General features: G+C 39.9%; 1 protein-coding gene across 1 annotated transcript in view; it reads right to left on the reverse strand.

Moving 5' to 3' along the window:
* FANCM (FA complementation group M) overlaps positions 1-15,828 on the reverse strand; it is a 57,926-nt gene extending 42,098 nt beyond the window's left edge. Inside the window, exons 1-5 of the mRNA XM_083839874.1 lie at positions 14,965-15,828; positions 8,414-8,545; positions 7,501-7,633; positions 5,691-5,819; positions 5,090-5,191 (exon numbers count right to left, since the gene is read on the reverse strand). Of these exons, the coding sequence (XP_083696000.1) occupies positions 5,090-5,191; positions 5,691-5,819; positions 7,501-7,633; positions 8,414-8,545; positions 14,965-15,102 (634 nt within the window). The 5' untranslated portion in view covers positions 15,103-15,828. The remainder of the gene's footprint in view (positions 1-5,089; positions 5,192-5,690; positions 5,820-7,500; positions 7,634-8,413; positions 8,546-14,964) is intronic.
* Positions 15,829-15,963: the final 135 nt, after the last annotated feature.

Genomic DNA, 15,963 nt, shown 5'->3' on the forward strand with positions numbered 1-15,963 from the left:
ATTGTGAATTACTCAACTCAGCGCGGCCTGCCTGTATTACCAAGACACAGTGCCCAGATGTGGTGGTAAGTGTGCATACACATCTTTCTGGCCAACTATCGGAAATCACAGTTTAGTTTTCAGTCGTGTGTATCCACATGCAGAAATGTTTTCGGCAGCTTAAATCAAAGTAATCTTAAGTATCTCAAGAGCAGAAACAAAACCAATCATTTCCAAATTTCATTTTAAAAAAAAATTCTCAGGTGGATTATGAAGATTGCTGCCTCTGGTCAAAACAAACTTCACTCCTGATGTGGACAACCAAGGAGGTTAGACAAGTTGATATCCAGTGGTCCCTTCCAGCCAGTCCAAATTATTCTGATTCCTCCTGTACCGTTTCAGTACACTGCAGGTGATATGGGGGCCATCTGTCAGGTACAGCAACCTGTCCCAGTGAAGGCCTAGAACTGAAATGGTGCATATGATGCAGTACTTTTAACTAGAAACCAGACTACTGCAACACTGATAGAATGTGTTCTGTATAGTTTGCCAGCCTGAGCAAATTGACAGGCTATGCATTCTAGAGTAAGTGCAGGTTGAATATATCCTACTTACATGAGTTCGTATTTTTCTCCTCCACTAACTTAATTACCAGCAACGTTGTTCTGTATCTGTTTTTAGCATAATCCCATGACTTGAACACTGATAACATTCAATAGCATCCGTCCTTGTATTGCAACACAATTTATGTGCTGCCACTGCCTCCTTCACTTATCCAAAACCAGACAGAGAAAATTCAAGACACTAGCAGCCCATAATCAATCTAATAGGTAATCTAGGTACGGAAGATTAGCTGGGAGAAGCTCATTATGCTGAGCCAACGCTTCTTTAGAGCTGGCCAGAATGTCTTCTTGAACTTACCTGAACTGTGGTGTATGCATCTCACAAGGCAGGGGCAACAGCGACATGAATGAGAAGCTCAGACTAAGCCTGGTTGCTTCATTACTCAGAAACAAATCAGAGAGTTTGCACAGGCAACTTGGCACTACTCCTCTAAGTCCTCATAGGAGAGATTTCACTTCAAAGGGAGGAATAATAGCTAGTGTTGTTCCTGACACGGCCAATGACATATTATTGATACAATCCTTTCCTTCTCAAATGCAGGACTTCTCAGTGAAAATGTTTTGCTGAAGCAGTGACTGGTTTTAAAAATTAAACAGGCATGACCACAGCAATTTATGAAACTGAGTAGTTCAGTAATGCTTAATTGGAATGAAGCAGTTGGGTTCAGGAGTTTTGCTTGCTCCTATTGTTTCCCTAGAGATATTATGCACTTGAACAAGCTTCCTGAAACAAATGCTGAATATATCTTCTACTGCTCACATAATGATTTACGCTTATATTTCACAGCCTTCTGATGGAGCAAAGATACATGCAATTATGTTTGGAATCATGGTAAATACTCAAATTTATCTGTTTTATTGACAGACTCATGACAAATTCTTGTCTGGAGGAGGGAGAAATCAGGACACGGGTGTGTACCCTATTGAATTAGAGTCCAAAACCAGAATTTAGGGTGTAGCTACTTGTGTACATGTGGATTTAGAGTGTACTTCCAAGAAAAGTAAGGGTAGAAATACAGGTTTGGAGTATTGCTCAGAAGGTATCATCAAAGATGCTATGACACAGTGAACAACATGGCAAATAAATAAAATCACAGTGTCAGCTGCCCAGTGGATTTGCGTTGGAGATGTATAAGCTTGTGATCAGACTGTGAATTGTAAAGGGCTTTCTGGCCTTGCATTAGAAACAAAGATTTCAGGATCGGTTGTTTGTACTTGCTTTAAATTTAACTACATGCACCCGGAGAACTGGTTCCAGGACACTGCTTTGTATTCCCCACGGCCTTGCTATGCCTGTTAGTGACCAGGATAAGGGCAGTTAGAGGAACCAGGAGCAAGGAATGACAGCAAGACAACCTAACGCACCTGGCTCAAGATAAAGACTACACATGTTACCATAGCTCGCCCATTTTGCTATATAATATCATGTATTTCTTCCTGCACAGTCACTGTAATTTTGTACTTACAATAGTAAAGATTTATGGTTGATGCCTACTAAATTCTGAGGTTCATGCACACACACACAAACCACAAAATCAAAGCAGCTGAACACTAATTACCTGTTAGCAATATTAAGACATACATCTGACTAACATTGCAAGGAAAAATATATATGATGGGATTCATATGACAGTAAAATCCAAGCTAACAAAAGAAGATGGAAGAGTATTAAACACAAAACTTTGTGAAAGTAACTCCAGCGCAGAATATAGAACCTGAAAAGAAAAGGCAATAGCATATAGCAAAAGATGTTACAGGAAACCATAGAGGCACTGAGGGAAGCAGGGAGAACAGATAGAAGTATGGAAAGGACAGCAAAAAAATCACAAAAAAAATAAAGCAATTTGATAAAATGAATTTGGAGCAATTTGATAAAATGAATTTGGACGTATTACGAACAAACAGAAAGAGAAATGAGGAAACTTAATGTTGCCTACTAGAAAAGTAAATGTAATTTCCAGTGTATTCTGAGAACCCAGTATCTAAGACAGAAAAAAAAAAAGAAAAAAAAAAGAACTTAAGAGCTGGTCAGAAATTATTGGGGCTTCACAGAGGAAAAAGACACAAACACACATGGAAAAAGTAAAGAAGCAGCAAAACAAATTATCGTTATTGATGTCATTATTCCCCAAACAACAATTGAATCAAGAAGCCGAAACTTCCTAAAACCAGAGAGGTTCAAATGATGCAGAGTATTTTGCTTCACGATCTCATGCTACAGCATGGTATGTTTTTGTTTCCCATTTCAGTCAAGACGAAAAAGAACGAGGAAGAGATCAATGTAGTAGAAGGTTTCCCATTTCAATTTGATGCCTCTGTGTTTGTCATTCTTAGCAACAGGCTGGATACTCGACTTGTCTACACAGTCTTCATGTATTTTAAAAGAGAGAAGGAAGTGAATTTAACAATAAAGCTGACTACCATACAGAAGAGATGGAACACAGGGAGGAGTGAAAACATATGTTTTGAACATCATTAAAAAAAATATTCCACATTTACGTGAAAAAAAAAACAAAACTTGTAGCTCATAGCAAATTGTAATATTTTTCCCCCCATGCCTATATGCATACACAAAAATGATCAAAAGTATGGAATAAAAATATCGGTAGTGGCAGCGAACTTACAAAGTTTCTCCATTCTCAAAACCTGATCGTAGAATTGATCCTACACTTCTTGCAGTTGATTTTCTATCCTGTTAGGCAAAATCCTAGATGAACTGCATTATTTTTATATAAAGAGTAAAAGGAAAATTGATGCTTTGTTGACAGAAACTCTGGCATAAAGAGCTGCAAAGACCACCATGTATGAAATAGTAAAACAATATTAAGCTTCGGGCAAAAAAGAAACACTTAAGAGAAATTTCTTTTAAAGATCTTTTTGCTCCCAAATAATTCATTCTGATTTCAGATAAGCATAAATATCCATGTATGAGTAGTGGTAATACATATTTTTTGTAGCAGTCAAAGTCTCAGTTTGGTGTTTCAAGAGAGAAACGACGAGACAGAAATGATGTCTTTGTGTGACACAGTCCAGTGTGACACATTTGAAGCTGCCTCCCATCAAGAATTTAAACGGCATTTCAACTCTCTGTTACACAGTTTTTCGAATTCTTTATGAACATCCATGAACTGAACACGTAATTCTGACTGAAACTCAGTCTAGTGTGCTATATCATAGCCAATTAATTTACTTAGCACAATATTAATGTGTGCTCTATCTGCAACAACCATGCTCACATCCAAGTCAGTGGCATGCAATCAGGCGCACCATTCCCTGAGAAACTTAAAGATTATGAAAGTTTCCGTATTTCTGCCTTAAGTAAAAAATGCATCTTAAGCATAATTACTGAATTATTGGTAGTATCCTTGTACTTATATACAATGTACAATACATTCAGTTTGTAGAAGCAACACTTGTATGCAAAGTCCATATGACTACATGAATTAAACACTCTCACTGCAAATTATAGCTATAAACCAATCTGTATTAAATTTATTCCTTATAGAGGTCAATTTCAAGACTTCTCCAAAGACAAGTTGCAAGAGAGACAGAAATAATAAGAACTGAGGGTTTTTTGTTTGTTTGTTTGTTTTTGTTTTTTTTAAATATTCAATTCTTTTTTTTTTTTTTATGTTACAGGACAAGACTGAAAGAGAAGAGGGACTGCTTTGCTATTGTAATTTTTCAACACTGTACGAAAAATTAGTGTCCAAAAGATATTTAAGAGGATATTTCAAATTAGGATAGAAAAGAGTAACTTTTTGTTCATCTACAATCGTTTTAGAACTTAATTTCACTAAATACAATTTTGTAATTTAAAATGATCAAAAAGCATATTTTCCTTTAACAAATACTTTATATTTGTTCCTTGATAAATGATACTTTAATGTTAGCTGACTTATGTCCTTTCACAAACTCTTAAGTGTTTTATCCTTAAGCTCCATAAATACTTGGCATCTAACTCTGCAAGAGAGAACAGTTCATGGTAGCCCTGCACTGAGAGCTGACTTCCAGAACAAATTCTGTGGCTATGAAAATCGGGGGACAGAGCACCAGCAGAAGCACCATCGTTACTGTGCAGGTGCTGGAGCCCTGGCACAGGTTGCCTTGAGAGGGAAGTCTCCTCCTTGGGGGTCTCCAGCAGCCGCCTGCACGTTGGGTTGGGGTTGGGCCAGAGGCACCCAGAGGGGCCTCCAGCCTCAGCCATTCTTTGATTCTGTGAAAATAGTTTACTATCGTGGCTGGACTAAGCAGTTAGAACAGTTTATATCAAATTAATAATAGCAACTTACAAACTGTTTTTCTTAAAGAAATTGTTATTGTATAGTTTTTCTAAAGAGGACTTTTGCACACAGAAGTTATACAAACATGCAAGACAGTAAAGAAGCACTTGAACAAATTAGAACATAAATCAGTAGGCTCTTTTACTCATTTTCATTAACAGTTCCAACTGGTCACTACTTTTTCTTTGAATTGTTGATACTTACCAGAACATTTCATCTTCCAGGATTTGAAGTGTTCTATTACTATTTCCTCCAATTTCCTTAATTTTGGATGACTGTAAATAAATTCCTTTTTATTTTCAAACACTGAAAAAGACATAAAGCGATTAAAGATACAAGTCATGTTGCAACAAGTATAAAGATTCACTGATTTTTTTTTCTCCCATCATAATTCTCTAAGTTAGGCATAAAAATTCCTGACAGTAGTTCTAATTACATTCACCTAAGCAAAAACCTCAGTGAAATACTTACAGAAGCATATCTGTTAAAGCCAGTTTATGAAAACATGCTGTTACTTTTGTTAGTCACATTGTTGAAAGTATGCAGTCAAATAATACTATTTTAACCTTTCATTTTAAATCATATTAAAAACTTCAAAGATACAAAACTCATTTGAAGGTAGCTAAAACCACTGAAAGATGATAAATACAAAAAATAAAGAGTCTGAGGAAAACAGTCTTGAATAAAGAATATTAGCCAGGTGTATCAAAATGCATGGCTTCTCCATCTACAAGCTATGCAGAAGTATTTGCTGTTTCATTTAAACAGAAAGTGAATATTCTGTCCCTAAAGGGGAAATACTGACCTGTTCTACTCTTGCAAAGATTTCCATTTGCTGAAGTCTGATGTGTGTCTGAAAACATGTCTCTGAGCTGCTGGTACAGCTTCATGAAGTCCTCATTACGACCAAGTTCATTCTTCGTACGAGTAAACCCTTTGTAAAAAGTTTAAATACCTTAGCATTCAATCTCCATAGTGAATCTAATTTTTGCTATCCAAAAGATCAGCTTCTCAAAACTCGTAAGCTCTTTTAAAGAGCTACAAGGTACATGCTAGCTTTAGAAAATGTACCAAACATTGTTTAGATCAATATTTTCTCAAGGAAGATTCCTTTACAGATTTTAAAGATGAAAACTATTTGTATAAACCTAAGCCTGGGTCCCATAGGTAAACCGAAAGGTTCTACATCAACCATTTAAGCAATAGAAAAGCCATCCAATGCAGGAATTCTGCCAAGTACTCAAAGAAAAGGGAACCTAATCAAAAAGCTAAAATTAACAAGGTTCTTGAATGATTTTTTGACAATACAGAAAATAATTTCGTTCTACTCAAGCCAGAGACCAAACGTACCAGAACCAGTACAGAAAATCTATTTATTCATCTGTCAGCTTTCAATAGCAGACGTGAATTTAAAGAATCTGAGAAACTAAGGAATACATGAAGGTGCTCAGGTCTAATGAGAGCTCTATACCCTCAGAAATGTAAAAATCTGTGCAAGCAGAAGTAGTAAACTGTAGAAATGCCAGATGCATAAAATTCACAAGAAATTATTAGGACAGGCAAACTATAAATATATATTCTATAGATATTCTATAATATGCAGCATGTACTGTACACTTTTGGTTCTGACACTGGACAAAACAGTGACATTGTAATTAAGCAGAGCTTTTAGGCGAAGTTGTTGTTTTTTAAGCTACCCTCAGTCACACAGCCAAGTGACATACATGCAAACCAAAATGAAGCAAGAAACATCAGAGCCACACCACAGTGTATTCTGAACAGCTGAAACATTCCCCTCCCACATCCAGTGTTCAAAAGAAACCTGCAGTTCGACTGACATTGCCAAGTGGAAATTTCTCCCCTCAAAAAACTGTCAGTACCAAACCAGCTCTACAAGACAGCAATGACAACCCAACAGGTCTAAAAATGACTGGAGAATTACAAAAGCCTCACGATATTCAGTGGCAGAATTAAGAAAAACAAAGTGAGGCCAGAAAAGAAAATATTACTGCATCACTGTATGAGGTCATTACGTACCCACATCTGGAACAGTGCACAAAGTTCCCATCATCTCATTCAAGAAAATGAAAAAAGTACAGAAAAAGACAATAACAGTTACAGCTTCCTTAGTGAGAAGTTGCACAGCTGGGATAGAAATTCTAGTGTGATGTATCTAAATTTGTAATAATCTGGCAAAGATGCTTAAATCTCATGCATACATACGCACTATTTTTGCTATAGAGGGGAGCTAAATAATGGAGGAATTGCTTTGCAAGACCAAACAATTGCTTCAGAAGACCAATTTCTTCGATTAACTGCTTAACTGTTTTTCCCTGTCTCTTCTAAGATATTACTGCCACTTACTCTGCGTTCTGTTTGTTCCTTATTTTGTCAAAACTGCTGCCATACACACACATTTGCTTTCCCAAATACACTCTGTCTGTAACACTGAGTTAACATTATTTCCAATAGGAATGAAGGGAAACCAAGTACCAATTATGTTTGCAATCCACTCATTACATTAACTCTTTTGTGCAAAACTAGCCAGACAGATGAAGAAAATTAAATGAAGAGGAGTGGGGACAAAAGGAAGGATGTTTCTGAAGCCATTTCACCTTTTGTTCCATCCATAATTCCACAAAGGTAGATAAATAATGACCGCAATCCCATTTGCAGCAGCAGCTCATAACCGTGATATAAACTGATACAGAGTGCAAAATCTCCTTCAATTATGCCTTGTTGTATCCCCTGTGAAAACAAAACAGATCATCACTAAGTTAGGGAGACGATAAGCAGCAGGAACCGTGCTGCAACTCTCATGAGTAAATCAAGCTTAACGTCTGAGAAACAGAGCCGAAGAAGGAACTGATGCACATCACGTAGTCTGTCTATCAAAATCTTCAGGAAACTGGTTACAGAATTCTTAACCATCAGTGAAGGGAATCTTTTTCCACCTTGCAAGCTACCTCAAAAATACTTATCTTCTAAGATTAGCTCATTACTTTCCATTATAGCAGCATTCAAAGTTTGTCAGCTGACCCATCCCTCAGGATTTGGCAAAGAGAGAGATTTCTGCCACATCTACACAGGTGACAGAATTTAAGTCAGGTAAATTGCCTTGTCTGCTGTGAAGTGCATTTTCCAGTGTCTTCTTTAAGGTACACTGACTTTTTTAAGGCAATATTTAAGTTTAACAAATTTGAACACTCCATGACAAAAAAAACTCCAAGACCCTCTAAGAGAAATAGGTACGCTAATGTAGTTTTGAGGGGAAAGTGTAATTCTGGCCATCGTTAAGTACACTGAAAATTCTCAAAACAATTTCAGTTTGGAAAAGAAGTTCTTCACTTTTTCATTAACTCTCCTTTATCAGCAACAAGAAATGCAGAACAAGTAGGCATATTTTATTCCAAGGCTTAAACAGAATGATACAATGAAAACCTAACTTAACATATATCAAAAAAGTTTGTAAATTATGAAGTATCACTATTTATTCACTACTTTAATAACATGAAATACGACATTTACCATGTTTTGTGAGGAAGGGTTTTTTCTATACTGATCTCTTGCTAGAATTATCTGGTACTTTGTGAGGCTGGGAATATCCCGCCTTGCCAAAACTCCCATCTTAATCAGGCGGCCAGCAAATGTTTCTAGCACCTGTGAACAGAACACAGAATATGTAAGAGATGTCAAGGTCAGAACATTTAGCCCCTTAAAATAACTTTGTTTTTACATATCTTGCACAATGGAACACAAGTTGCTCATTTATTTTACTTGAAATGTAGATTTTTTCAAAACGGGCAGTACTGATTTCTGAATAATTCGTTACTGTACCAGACGATGAGCTGGTGCTCTGCCTCACCATCAGGTTCTCTGCTACCAGCACGGAGCACCAGCTGATTTACAGATTTTTTTTCTCAGAGCAGAGCTATTACAACTTGGTTCCCTATAGATTTGTGCCCCCCATGTTATATACAGACAAACACCGTCCTGCCACCAAGGTAACCCTACATCCATCAAATAACTGAGAAGTGGAAACACACACGGTGCTTTTGTAATGGCCCACATACTGATGTGGTCGAAGGGAAACCGAACAGGACAGGTAATGAGCTCTCGAGTTCATGCTGCAGCTCCCTCGCGTACTGGTAACTGACTTCCATGCCTTCTCAACCTCCAGTACACTTGTAGGCACACGTGCATCTCCGTGATGTCCAAATCAGTGCAGCGAATGACCAGCCAGAGGTTTGAGTCATGCGAGTGGAAGGGGTGGCAGTGGGAGAAGTGAGCAGCGAGCGATGAGCACCACGCGGCCGGGCCCCATCTCCCTCAGCCAGAAGACAATTTGTTTTTGTACATCACATGTACCTGCTTTCCACAGCGGTGAAACAAGGGAACTGACCTGCACTAATTCATCTTAATCCTGTTTTTCCTCTTTGTTTCTCAGCCTCAGGTGGTCGGGATTTTTTTTTTCACAGACTTACTTTTGCTTGAGCGCTAACTCTGTAGTAATTGGAGTAATCAGATTTGTTCTACAAAAACGCCTTACAATCCGTTGGCCCACTTGGCGAGCAGTACCAAACCCACCACTACAGCACAATAACAAGCTTCTCCAAAGGCAGCCCTGACTTAGTTTGACAGCAGATAGCTCCCGATAGCTGCTCACATGCATACGGTGCTTCCCGAAGCCTCCAGGCGTTTCGTCCCCAGCCCCGCTGAGCTGCGGCGTAACAAGCCCCTTACCGCGCACCGCTGTTCTTTCAGCCTACTGAAAATCAAGCGCAAGTGAGCCAATAAAAACAGGTCTAAGTTTCAGGCTTCACACAATATGATACATCTTCAGCTTCTGAAGACAAAATGCCCTAGCACGAAAAGAAAAGCAATTTTAAAAATGCAATGCATGTTAAAACACAAAGTAACAACACTGTTTGTGAGAACCTCCTCGTGCAGTCAGTGTGCATGCACTCGTGCTGGGTTTTTAGAGCCTGCTTAGATGCACAAATATTATTAAAGACCACAGTCTGTTCATACCCCATACCCCAGCGGCAGCTTAGTTTAACTCCTTCTCTCTGCTTGCTTTGATTGTTTGTATAGTTTTGTACCGCTTTAGCTTCTTACTCTGTGTACGGTGCCTACATGGCACGAAGCAGTAAATCCAGAGAAAATGGGGTGGGAACGACTGCCACCATCAGTTACGGTTGTCCTAATCCCCAAGAGAGTCAAAAAAAAACGCACAGAGAACTTTGAAAGGGTGAAGGAAAAACCATGAAAGCAACAGCTAAATTGAGAAGCCAATGCACTGGGGAATTTCCACACTGCGGGCTCCATGCCTGCAGACCTTTCAAAAACAACTCGCTGGAGTCGGCCTGCTAAGCAGATTATAACAGATAAAGGCTGCTGAGAAATAATAGAAATGAAGCCTAAATTCTGCACACTCTGGTGCACCCCGGGTCGCTCTGGGCCTTCAGACGGGGCACCAAGCCTCACTCCGCGTGCCACGTGCAGCCGAGGAGAACGCGGCCCAGGCAGGAGGGAGCAGGCGACGTCGCGAGCGCACAGTGGCAAATATTTGCCATAGTGGCAAAAATATTTGCCACAGTAGCAAAAAGAAAATAGTACAGGGAAAAGAGACATCTTCCTGCTTATTTTTCCCCAGGGTTTCTTGATTTTCATAAGACACCCAGATGAGAGATTCTGCTCATCCTTTCTGAGCTGGTTCATGGGTTACACTCACCATATCCATCTCTAAAGGACTTTTGTACTGAATTGACAAGCTAAGACCAACTGTAAAACTACAGTGTTGTCAAGAATTTCGGAAGGGAAGGGAAGGGAAGGGAAGGGAAGGGAAGGGAAGGGAAGGGAAGGGAAGGGAAGGGAAGGGAAGGGAAGGGAAGGGAAGGGAAGGGAAGGGAAGGGAAGGGAAGGGAAGGGAAGGGAAGGGAAGGGAAGGGAAGGGAAGGGAAGGGAAGGGAAGGGAAGGGAAGGGAAGGGAAGGGAAGGGAAGGGAAGGGAAGGGAAGGGAAGGGAAGGGAAGGGAAGGGAAGGGAAGGGAAGGGAAGGGAAGGGAAAAAAAAATGTTTTTTTCTAAGTATGGTCAAAAGCATACATCAAGCCAAGTCTAAACACACAAGAAACCATCTTCTCTGACTTGATTTAGTCTTAAGAGTTTAAATTCAAAACATTGTCTTTTACCAGATTGTTGTTACTGTTTTTAAATCTGGCCTGTATTTGATGAGCCACTTTACAAGGAGAAAGGCAGAAATGTCCGTGCCAGCTCATAAGAAAACACACTTAAAACAAAAAATGTTTACCCAGCAAGGGATAACTGTGTTTTCGGTTTTAATGGGATACCACTGAAACAGCACTTTTCCCTCCCATCAAATCCTACACAGTGCAGTGATGAGGACACTTGAGGAGCTTAAGATCAAGCTTAAACTATGTCTCGAATAGTGGAAATGGGGTCGGTCTCTGAACTAAAAAATGTTTCTCTATAAAACAAAATTAATGCTTTCATTAAAAAGTAAAGCCCACATAAGTATAAGATCTCAGCACTAGTTCATTATTTCCTACTTTTGTTGCATAACTTTTTTTAATTTCCATTACTTGTATTTTTATGTTTCATCTCTTGACCTAGTTTATAACATGTAAGAAAATTATATTGTCACTGTTTGCTCAGCGTACACCCCTGTCTGATTTAATCACCTTCTGCAAAACAAACCAAGGAAGACTATTATGAAAGACAGCAGGATCCAGTCACCTGGAGCTTGAAAACTAATAGGGAACAGTAAACATAACCTACTTAGAAGGGATACAGAAACAAGCACTACTCAGAGTGATTACATTTATCTTGTCTCCATACCTTTATTTTAATTAAAAAGAAAATACTTTTAATTAAAAAGAAAATACTCCTGGAAAGTCTCCTCAACCTTTCCAAAACATTCACATGTTACATTACCTGTTTAAAAACAGAACTGTAGAACTCATTTAAATGATTTTTTACTAGGACTGATGACTTCTTCTAGCTTGCTAAATGCAGTTTAAAGAGCTGGCAGATTTACTACCAATCTATTAAGGACAGCTGGTAAAGCTGTCCCACTAAACTTGCCAAGAACATAAAGGTTTTTGCTGAACAGGATACCTTCCCCAGCAAATCACATTGCTTTCCGAATCTTATACCTGAAGTTGGCATAAGGCCTCCAGTTTGGGGCTACAGCATGCACTGGGGACCACCACGTGCACTGTAAGTTGAACTGAGAAGGCAAAGAGCTGTTCACTGTTTCAGCTACATCTTGCTAAAAACTGCTATTAATTTGTTTTCTCCTTGCACAGTAAAAAACAAAGACTCTTAGCAAACAATCTTGCCTCATTATTTCACTGCAGATTTGCAAACATTCTTTGCCACATGGGAAAAAATGAATTTCATCGCCTGTGCATAAATAACATTTGCATTGCATTTCTTACAAAGAAGCGAACGGGTGATTTGAGAGAAACCAGACTAAGCAATCTGCATCTTCTCAAAACAAGGACAGAAAAGGTCTACTTGTATTTATTCCCTCACATCTACAGGCATCTCCAAGTGCCAGGAAGTTCTCCACAGCTCTCCAGACTTCGACAGGCAGACCTCACGAGTTTTATACAGTCACGTTGTACCTGAGCAGAGATGCCATTTTGCTTCCTCTCCTTCCCCTGCTTTCCCACCTCGCCCAGCTCCAGCACGTTCCATACACAATATGCCACACACCGCTCCCAAACATGCTGTGGTAAACGCAGAATTGATGTGCGAGGCCATGAGACTGCATTGTGTGACGGAGAGTTAACATCACGCCTACGGCTGTGCGGGGACATTAGCATGGCCCACACCAACACACTGCTTTCATTTAACACACAACCACTGAAACCAGAAGCAGCTCCAGAACACAAATCCAGGCTTTTGTTGTTGCTGTGTACCACACGGACGTCATATTGTTCCCACTCTCTGCTCCAGATTAACAATTTTTCAACACGGAGAGTGACGAAAGGAAGAAGGAAAAGATGAGACTTGTCGCAGGCTCAGACCCTACAGTCCGTAGCTGGAAACCAACTTCAACAAGTGTATTTATCCTAAGTCTTCAGGAAAGTGTTGTGATTGCACTGTCTTGGAGGAGAACAAAATGACTTTGCAGGAAGGCATGAAGGCAAAAAGGGCCTTCTGCAACTTTAGGAAAGAGCAGCCCCAGTGAACGTTAGCTGAAGATCTCGAACAGTCATTGCTTCATTTTAGGAATGAAACTAAAAAGGGCTGTGGTTTAACAACGCGCGTTACCTCAAGAAGTGTAAGCATGGTACCCTAACATTCCCCCAAAATAACTTCCAGGAGGAAGGCCCAGGAACAAACTGTGTTCAGTCTCTGCCTGCCATACCTCACGTTTGAGTGAAAGAGTCCTGAGACTCCACCAGAGCAGAAAGGCCTCGGAGACCCGCAGAGGCCAGGGAGCCAGTCAGTCCCGCAGCTGCAGCAGCGTCTCCCGAAGCACCAGGGCAGCTCACATGCACCCTTTTTGCTGACTGTAAAGAAACTTTAGGTACACAGAGTACATAAACTCTATGTACAGAGTGAGAACAGGTCATTGTAACATCCGATGAAACCTCTCAAAACAGTACAGAGCATGGAAGGAAAGAAGATAGAGGACAATTACTAGCACATGCACCAAAAAACAAGTGGATTTACGACAGAGAACATGGGTGAGAAAGGCATCAGGAGCCACTACTAGTGCTCAATTTGGGTTATTCTCTCTGTACAGCTTCAGAGTTGCAATTACAGACAAATGAGCTCTAAATGCAAGGGAGAAGAGTGCCATTTTGTGTAAGCTTTGCACTGACATATTCTTATCTTCCCAAAAATGAAAATACAACAATGATGACACAGAGGGGTACAGTGTTTCTAAGAGAATCGTTTAAGTCTCTGAAAATAATACTGATCAACACAGTAATCGTCTTGGCTCCTCTGGGAATTTCCTTGTCAATTTAATATTGATTCATTCAAACACTTTGTGGTCTTGCCATTCTCCAGGAATGTGTTACATATTTAACACATACTATTTTTCCTTGGAAGCTGGTATTATTCACAAAAAAGATACACTATTTTGTTGTCTTTTAATGCCTTGTTATTCTATGACAGCATTTCTCACTTCTTAAAAGTTACAAAAAAGGCCTACAGACTTTACTTGTCAATTAATTTCACTGAGAACATTTTTCCTGTTACTTGAGAATTTATAAAAAGAAATGGCATTTCTATATAAATCTGCAGTTCAACAAGAGTCAATGTCGTCACTTCGCCACGTGACAGAACGAAGCATCTGACTGCAGATGCTTTGTATCCTCAATTTGCAAGGCTGAATATTTGTTTCTTTTTTCTATTCAGAGATATAACCTGCCAGGAAAGCACCAAGAACACAGCACTAACAAAATCATATTCTGCCAAGAGTGACTGCTTATTAGCCAGCAGTTATACACAAACTTAACAAGCTGAGGGAAAAAAACAAATACAAAAAAATCAGCCTTGTTCAACTCCAGGAATAGTCAAGTACTCTAGCAGTGTCTAGACACAGAGCATCATACGTTTTCAGTGCTCTATCAAAGGCAGCACTTTTTACGTAAGTACTAAGCATATCACAAAACAAAAACCATGAGCAGTTATCTGTGATGGCTGATCTTTAAAACAGGATCTTAAACTCCTACCAGCCTCTTTCCTACAGCACCTATTTATTCTCTAAATAATACTTGACCAAAAGAGTTGGAATTGTTAAATCGTTGCAATTGTTAATTCTGTTAAAAAGTGTCAGAATCTTTTCTGCAGGATAGGCAGTGGAGGCCTCTATGCATTGACTCCAAAAGTCAGTTCTTAAGAATAACGTTCCCCAGAAGAAATCACCAAGAGCCAGGATGCCCTCACTTAGCAGTAGTAATCCAACTTCCCAAATTATGTGGAAAGTTCTTTACCCAAACAACTGCAGTCAGTGTTTGCACTGTACTTAAGTCTCATCTGAGACATTACCTGTGATGTGATCAATTCATACCGTGACTTTTTTCACGATACCTACCCACAGCCATGTAGCTGCCCCACGAAGGAAGTTCAGTAGCATCTTTGTGAGGGAATTCTGATAATGGCCATAAAATGCAGTCCACTTCAGCAGGTTCTCAACGAGGCTTGCACTTCTGCATACTAGGTAGTTGACCATGAAATCAAATCATCAAGCACACAATCAAAATACTTAAGCAAGCATCATCTCCAAGCATTTGTCAAGGATGTAGGTGAATTTCAGACCAGCAAGGAGTCTGTGATGCCAATATGCTGCCTACGAATAAGAGGCCAAACAACCTCACAGGGGAACCATCTGCCTCATTTACTTACTCACTTTACTTAACCTAAGGCAATTAATAGTTTGTTGGCACACCAAGACGAGTCCCTGGGATTAGAAAAGTGAGCCTGGGAGACACTTACTGGTCAGACACGGCGGTGTGTGTGTGAGGAATCAGGTGCCACATCACAGTCAGCACTTACATCCCTAATCCTTGTTTTCCTCCTCTTGCAGGCATCTCAGCGGTGTATAGGTGCAATCTATTTTCCTACTGAAAATTCTGAATCCTGGAGGCTTTCCTCTGCTGCCTCAGAAAAATGGACCACCACGCTTATTTCTCTTAAAGATAACTAGAAACAGAGCCGCATGCTCCGGGGGGACCCCAGATTCAGTCAGATCCTGCCCCACGACAGCCTTCCACAAACAGGGCTGCTCACATCCCCCTTCTCCCAAAGGCTTTCCTCAGCAATGCCAAAATTACACAGCTGCCAACTTCCAAAGCTGGGCCTTCGAGAACAAAATGACCCACAGGGTTTGCACGCCCGGCTGGAGTCTGTTCCGAGAGACCCTGCAGCTGGTCCTAAGCGAAGTGAAAGATCTGCCTTTCGGGCATGGCTTACGAGATAAAGTCACAATAAGGAAGGACCGACAGGAGATGAAGAGCAGTGGGGAGGAAAAAAAAAAAAAAGAAAAAAGAAAAAAAGCCACCGCTCAGAGCCCAAGTGGGTCCCCACACACACC

The sequence above is a fragment of the Anser anser genome (genome assembly GCF_964211835.1).
Source record: "Anser anser genome assembly, chromosome: 5".
Classification (NCBI taxonomy): domain Eukaryota; kingdom Metazoa; phylum Chordata; class Aves; order Anseriformes; family Anatidae; genus Anser; species Anser anser.